The 8,178-nt window shown below is 38.0% G+C and overlaps 1 protein-coding gene across 3 annotated transcripts; it reads left to right on the forward strand.

Annotated features, from left to right (window-relative positions):
* The first annotated feature begins 2,069 nt into the window (after positions 1-2,069).
* On the forward strand, positions 2,070-7,842 carry LOC138655126 (uncharacterized). 3 transcript variants are annotated; one of them, XM_069743556.1, is made up of 5 exons: positions 2,070-2,778; positions 3,334-4,338; positions 6,726-6,740; positions 7,048-7,171; positions 7,727-7,842. In XM_069743556.1, the coding sequence occupies exons 2-3, from the start codon at positions 3,613-3,615 to the stop codon at positions 6,732-6,734; spliced, it is 735 nt and encodes a 244-aa protein (XP_069599657.1). In that variant the 5' UTR covers positions 2,070-2,778; positions 3,334-3,612; the 3' UTR covers positions 6,735-6,740; positions 7,048-7,171; positions 7,727-7,842. The 3 variants fall into 3 exon arrangements, with proteins under 3 accessions (XP_069599657.1, XP_069599655.1, XP_069599658.1); XM_069743554.1 differs by having other exon boundaries at positions 6,726-7,171; XM_069743557.1 differs by lacking the exon at positions 7,727-7,842 and adding an exon at positions 7,472-7,709 and having other exon boundaries at positions 6,726-7,171.
* The last annotated feature ends 336 nt before the right edge of the window (positions 7,843-8,178 follow it).

Consider the following 8,178-nt stretch of genomic DNA (forward strand, 5'->3'; position numbering starts at 1 on the left):
TATACCCTACACTCTATACCATACACTCTATACCCTACACTCTATACCCTACAATCTATACCCTATACTCTACACTCTATACCCTACACTCTATACCATACACTCTATACCCTACACTCTATACCCTACAATCTACACTCTATACCCTACACTCTATAACATAAACTCTATACCCTACACTCTATACCCTACAACCTACACTCTATACCCTACACTCTACACTTTATACCCTACACTCTATACCATAAACTCTATACCCTACACTCTATACTCTACACTTTATAACCTACACTCTACACTCTATTCCATACACTCTATACCCTACACTCTATACCATACACTCTATACCCTACACTCTATACCCTACACTCTATACCCTACACTCTATACCCTACACTGTACACTCTATACCCTACACTCTATACCCTACACTCTACACTCTATACCCTACACTCGAATCAATACACTCTACACTCTATACCCTACACTCTATACCCTACACTCTATACTCTATACCCTACACTCTATACCCTACACTCTACACTCTATACCCTACACTCTATACCCTACACTCTATACTCTATACCCTACACTCTACACCCTACACTCTATAACATACACTCTATACCCTACACTCTATACCCTACACTCTACACCCTATACCCTACACTCTATACCCTACACTCTATACCATACACTCTATACCCTACACTCTATACCCTACAATCTATACCCTATACTCTACACTCTATACCCTACACTCTATACCATACACTCTATACCCTACACTCTATACCCTACAATCTACAATCTATACCCAATAGAATAGAACAACCTCCAGCACACATAAAAAAGGTGAGAAAAGTCTTGTCTTCAATTCACAATGATGCAATTTTATTCATTAATTCTGGGGGTTCACAGCCATGAAACAAAGTATAATGAGAGATTTTCCCAACGTTTCGACCGTGAAAAGGTCTTTATCAAGGGTACAATCTATACAAATAAAAACAAAAAATACAACATAAATAAATTGTATACTATGAAAATACAGATAATAAATCAAGAACTGTTATTACATAACATCAACAAAAATACTGGTAGTCCATATATGTATCTGAACTCTCAAAATCAACACCATGGAAAAAAGTAAATATGATATCCATTTATCAAATTAATCATAAAACCAGGTGTTCACATAATATAGGCCTTGAAGGCAGGACAATAAATGATGCATGGTTCCAAATGAACCTAAAGAGAAAATAATGGGTAAATAAATCAATAAATAACTAAATGTCTATAATCACCCCAATAGAGGTCAGAGCCGTGAAAAAATAAGAATGGGGAGGTACAAATGTATATAGTCGCTCTATAATATACAAATCCTGCACAAAATGTATAGCACATAAGCTATAAGGATATAAATAAACACACGAAAGTTAGTAGCGATGTATCCCCATAATGAGCCAGAGGTCCCCGGGAGAAAAAAAGAAAAAGACCACCAACAATGAACAAATAAACAAGCCTCAGCGTGCTGTGAAAGATAAATACCTTTAGTGGGGAGACAAAGAATACCTTTTGTCAGCACGTTTCATCCATATCTTTATAAGATAAAAAACTGTGTCTTACGTCACTGGGATTTGTTGGGTAAAGCATATCCGGGCATCCCGGAATTTAATGACACTCCCATCATGTGTTACAAAAAACCCTCGAATCTCAGAAATCTTTTGGTTAAGGCTGACATTGGGTCCGATAAACCCCATTACACACAAAGGACTCTTTCTACACAGAAGCGAGGTACGTTTCCTTGTCTTCATTGTTTTCAATGTTCTAACATCACGAAGGGAGAGACCTTCTCACACCCCCGATCCGGAAAAATTTTCAATATAAATGGCTTTTTCACATGCAATTCCTCTTATGTCATATATTTGATTAAGTGTCCATGCGGTCTCGGGTATGTTGGGGAGACTTCCCAGCATATCCGGGACCGCATATCCCAACACAAGTCTACCATCAGGTGTCAAAAGCTAATGTTACCTATTCCAGCACACTTTGCTGCTGCTGGACATAATGTGTCTCAACTTAAATATCAGGTCATAGAGAGTGTAGCATTACCTAGACGGGGAGGTGATAGGATCAAGAGACTTAAATCCAGGGAATCTTTTTGGATTTTCACATTACAAACACTGGAACCGTGGGGACTGAATAGGGAGTATGAGATCAGTTATTGAATATATTTTGATTATACGTCACAGTGTTTAATAAGTAGGCTGTATGTATATGTATATATATTTGAGTCATTTATTTTTTCTTTTTTATCTTTTCTTTTTCATAGGTTCCTTGATGTATAGGTATGTATCCCCTAAATGAGCGCTTATCTCCTCTTCTTTGGTTTTTTTCTTCCCTTCTTCTCTTTTTATTTTCCTGTTAATATTCTTTGTTTCCTTTCCTCTCATATAGTTTTGCACTACTTAGCGTCAGCATTTTATCTTTTATTCTCCTAGTTCTTTTGATTCCGGTACTATATGAGCGACGCTTTATATGTCTGTGCCTGCGTGGCTTTCTCTCCCTTCTGCTTTACTATATCACTCGGCTTCTCCCGGTGCCATGGTTACGACACATGAGTACTTCTCCTCTCTCTTGTTCGGCTTTTTCCGGGATGACTCGGCTTCACCACATGTGACTGACCGGAGATTACATCAGTGCCCTATATAAGGTCCTTCTACACACTGCTCCATTACTGCTCGGGGAGGCCTTTTCTTATCTTGTTCACCACTAAAGGTATTTATCTTTCACAGCACGCTGAGGCTTGTTTATTTGTTCATTGTTGGTGGTCTTTTTCTTTTTTTCTCCCGGGGACCTCTGGCTCATTATGGGGATACATCGCTACTAACTTTCGTGTGTTTATTTATATCCTTATAGCTTATGTGCTATACATTTTGTGCAGGATTTGTATATTATAGAGCGACTATATACATTTGTACCTCCCCATTCTTATTTTTTCACGGCTCTGACCTCTATTGGGGTGATTATAGACATTTAGTTATTTATTGATTTATTTACCCATTATTTTCTCTTTAGGTTCATTTGGAACCATGCATCATTTATTGTCCTGCCTTCAAGGCCTATATTATGTGAACACCTGGTTTTATGATTAATTTGATAAATGGATATCATATTTACTTTTTTCCATGGTGTTGATTTTGAGAGTTCAGATACATATATGGACTACCAGTATTTTTGTTGATGTTATGTAATAACAGTTCTTGATTTATTATCTGTATTTTCATAGTATACAATTTATTTATGTTGTATTTTTTGTTTTTATTTGTATAGATTGTACCCTTGATAAAGACCTTTTCACGGTCGAAACGTTGGGAAAATCTCTCATTATACTTTGTTTCATGGCTGTGAACCCCCAGAATTAATGAATAAAATTGCATCATTGTGAATTGAAGACAAGACTTTTCTCACCTTTTTTATGTGTGCTGGAGGTTGTTCTATTCTATTGACTTTATTTTTTTCCTCCTAAGCACCTACTTGTATTGAGTGCAAAGTGATCCTGATTATTCATATTGACTTTGTTTTGGTTCACTGCACCTTTAAACCGGATACATGTCATTTAACACTTTATCTTATGGCCCAGCAGAGGCAGAAGAAATTATTTCACGAGTAACTATTCCAGGAGAATTTTTACATACCCCTTCAGAAGAGATCAGATCCCGTGATCTAGAGAGAGAGCTAAGAAGGAAAACAGCCCTCGAATTACACTATGTGACATTAGCTGAGTATCACAAGGTCAAGAGGATACCGAGAGGACTTCGAGTCTCCCTCAGACCCACGCTCTTCCAGGATAGACCGGACTTCTGTCAGAAGTTTGAGAGTATCTTAAACAAATGTTCCATGGATATAATTATTCTTACTATTGAGCATCTTCATAAAGAACTTTCAACGGTCGAGGCACAGGTCACTTCCATTCAACAACAATTAAGTAGCACATTAACTCCTGATAAATTTGATCTTATTTTACAGAAGACCAATAAGACGATTGAAGAATTTAGGTCTCAACTTCAGGAAAGAAAACGATCCAAATTCCTGCGTGACGCCGAGGACTACCACCGGGAACAAGTGTATAAATGGCAGGATATAAACTACTACAGGGAAGGAAGGAGCTACCGTCGTGGCAACTCGTCAACATCATCAGGCTCAGAGAGCGAATTTATGTCTCGCACTCCCCTCCCTTTTTTAGAACAAAGGCGGGGGAGAAGTACAAAAGGCCGACGAGGAGGGGCCGTAGACAACACAGTGCTCGAGAGTTCACGGATACGCACACGATCTCAGGTAGGGACAACCAGATTGTCTACAACATATCATCCTATAATCTCTCACCCACTGAATACAACGTCCTACAAAAGGGACTATCGTTTTGCCCCACCCCCTCCTTCAACGGCTTCATACTAGATCAAGAGCTACATCGTTTTTTTAGGTCTTTAAGATTAAAAGTACATTTTAATAGCAATCCTACTGAGGAAAGGACTGCTGATGTTAACAACTCGAGTCAGTCTGTAACATCATTTCAACTTAAACAATTAGGCCTCAGAGTCTCTAGCAATTACAATCCACCACGCACTTATCATCCTGTTGAGACCTATATTTCACTAGTTAAGAGGGATGTTGAAGCAGACCTGAAATCCATTCAAAAAGGCTCCATACGTATACATAGAAATTTGTCTGTTATAGAAAAAGATGCATTGAGAAATTTGAAAGAGAACAAGCGGATAGTGATTAAACCCGCCGATAAAGGGGGGGTCCATAGTGGTCATGGATAAATCACATTACACATCTATCATACAGTCACAGTTGAATGATAGAACCACATATCAGTCAATTGATCGAGATCCTACTTTTGATGTAGCAAGGGAGATACGTTTGATTATAAAAACATATAAAGAAAAAGGTACGATTGACGCCAAATTAAGTGAATATCTCATCAATACCCAACCGATGATACCTGTATTTTACGTATTGCCAAAGGTGCATAAGGACTTAATGAATCCACCAGGACGACCTATTGTGGCGTCAACTAATTCCCTTCTTTCTCCCCTGGCCATCACATTGGATCGTATTCTTACTCCCCTGTTACATAATATTTCTTCATATCTCAAAGACACAACAGATTTTCTATCTAAATTGCACGCCATCACTCCCGTGGTTTCTGGGTGCACACTCGTCACGTTAGACGTGAACAGTTTATATACGTGTATCGATCATCAAAGAGGTATTGCAGCGGTTCAATGGTTTTTGACAGAACATACTGATTTTTCCCCTGATCAGCTTCAGTTTTGTGTGGATTTACTATCCTTTGTGTTACACAAAAACTTCTTTATGTTTGGCGATCAGTATTACATACAAAGAACTGGGACAGCCATGGGTTCGAACATGGCACCGCCATATGCAAACATTTTTATGGCAGCTTTTGAGGAAACTTATGTTTATACACATCCGTTATTTCAAACACATTCTGTATACTGGAAACGGTATATAGATGATGTTTTTATGATTTGGAGGGGGGGAGAGGATCTTCTCCTTCGGTTCGTAAGTGACATTAACACCTGTGTTCCTAATTTGTCATTTTCCATGCAAAAAAGTAATGTATCCATTAATTTTTTGGACACAATGATTACATTAGAAGCTGACGGAAATCTTGATGTGGACCTGTACTGTAAACCAACTGATAAGAACAGTTTGTTGCATTATAGTAGCTGTCACCCTCGACATGTCAAGCAGTCTTTACCTATTTCTCAATATCATCGGTTATCACGGATTGTCTCTAATGAGGAGAAGCAGGCGATACGACATCATGAAATGTCAGTTAAATTCCTACAGCGTGGGTATCCTTTAAGAACACTTCAAAAGGCGACAAATAATATTAGGAACAACAGGGTGAATTTGGGGAGACAAAGAATACCTTTTGTCAGCACGTTTCATCCATATCTTTATAAGATAAAAAACTGTGTCTTACGTCACTGGGATTTGTTGGGTAAAGCATATCCGGGCATCCCGGAATTTAATGACACTCCCATCATGTGTTACAAAAAACCCTCGAATCTCAGAAATCTTTTGGTTAAGGCTGACATTGGGTCCGATAAACCCCATTACACACAAAGGACTCTTTCTACACAGAAGCGAGGTACGTTTCCTTGTCTTCATTGTTTTCAATGTTCTAACATCACGAAGGGAGAGACCTTCTCACACCCCCGATCCGGAAAAATTTTCAATATAAATGGCTTTTTCACATGCAATTCCTCTTATGTCATATATTTGATTAAGTGTCCATGCGGTCTCGGGTATGTTGGGGAGACTTCCCAGCATATCCGGGACCGCATATCCCAACACAAGTCTACCATCAGGTGTCAAAAGCTAATGTTACCTATTCCAGCACACTTTGCTGCTGCTGGACATAATGTGTCTCAACTTAAATATCAGGTCATAGAGAGTGTAGCATTACCTAGACGGGGAGGTGATAGGATCAAGAGACTTAAATCCAGGGAATCTTTTTGGATTTTCACATTACAAACACTGGAACCGTGGGGACTGAATAGGGAGTATGAGATCAGTTATTGAATATATTTTGATTATACGTCACAGTGTTTAATAAGTAGGCTGTATGTATATGTATATATATTTGAGTCATTTATTTTTTCTTTTTTATCTTTTCTTTTTCATAGGTTCCTTGATGTATAGGTATGTATCCCCTAAATGAGCGCTTATCTCCTCTTCTTTGGTTTTTTTCTTCCCTTCTTCTCTTTTTATTTTCCTGTTAATATTCTTTGTTTCCTTTCCTCTCATATAGTTTTGCACTACTTAGCGTCAGCATTTTATCTTTTATTCTCCTAGTTCTTTTGATTCCGGTACTATATGAGCGACGCTTTATATGTCTGTGCCTGCGTGGCTTTCTCTCCCTTCTGCTTTACTATATCACTCGGCTTCTCCCGGTGCCATGGTTACGACACATGAGTACTTCTCCTCTCTCTTGTTCGGCTTTTTCCGGGATGACTCGGCTTCACCACATGTGACTGACCGGAGATTACATCAGTGCCCTATATAAGGTCCTTCTACACACTGCTCCATTACTGCTCGGGGAGGCCTTTTCTTATCTTGTTCACCACTAAAGGTATTTATCTTTCACAGCACGCTGAGGCTTGTTTATTTGTTCATTGTTGGTGGTCTTTTTCTTTTTTTCTCCCGGGGACCTCTGGCTCATTATGGGGATACATCGCTACTAACTTTCGTGTGTTTATTTATATCCTTATAGCTTATGTGCTATACATTTTGTGCAGGATTTGTATATTATAGAGCGACTATATACATTTGTACCTCCCCATTCTTATTTTTTCACGGCTCTGACCTCTATTGGGGTGATTATAGACATTTAGTTATTTATTGATTTATTTACCCATTATTTTCTCTTTAGGTTCATTTGGAACCATGCATCATTTATTGTCCTGCCTTCAAGGCCTATATTATGTGAACACCTGGTTTTATGATTAATTTGATAAATGGATATCATATTTACTTTTTTCCATGGTGTTGATTTTGAGAGTTCAGATACATATATGGACTACCAGTATTTTTGTTGATGTTATGTAATAACAGTTCTTGATTTATTATCTGTATTTTCATAGTATACAATTTATTTATGTTGTATTTTTTGTTTTTATTTGTATAGATTGTACCCTTGATAAAGACCTTTTCACGGTCGAAACGTTGGGAAAATCTCTCATTATACTTTGTTTCATGGCTGTGAACCCCCAGAATTAATGAATAAAATTGCATCATTGTGAATTGAAGACAAGACTTTTCTCACCTTTTTTATGTGTGCTGGAGGTTGTTCTATTCTATTGACTTTATTTTTTTCCTCCTAAGCACCTACTTGTATTGAGTGCAAAGTGATCCTGATTATTCATATATACAATCTATACCCTACACTCTATAACATAAACTCTATACCCTACACTCTATACCCTACACCCTACACTCTATACCCTACACTCTACACTTTATACCCTACACTCTATACCATAAACTCTATACCCTACACTCTATACCCTACACTTTATAACCTACACTCTACACTCTATTCCATACACTCTATACCCTACACTCTATACCATACACTCT

Source organism: Ranitomeya imitator, unplaced genomic scaffold (assembly GCF_032444005.1).
Source record: "Ranitomeya imitator isolate aRanImi1 unplaced genomic scaffold, aRanImi1.pri SCAFFOLD_404, whole genome shotgun sequence".
Lineage (NCBI taxonomy): Eukaryota > Metazoa > Chordata > Amphibia > Anura > Dendrobatidae > Ranitomeya > Ranitomeya imitator.

Bases quoted from the DNA above. Each gene is read 5' to 3' on its own strand.
- LOC138655126 (XM_069743554.1), top strand. From the start codon at position 3,613: ATGTCATTTAACACTTTATCTTATGGCCCAGCAGAGGCAGAAGAAATT.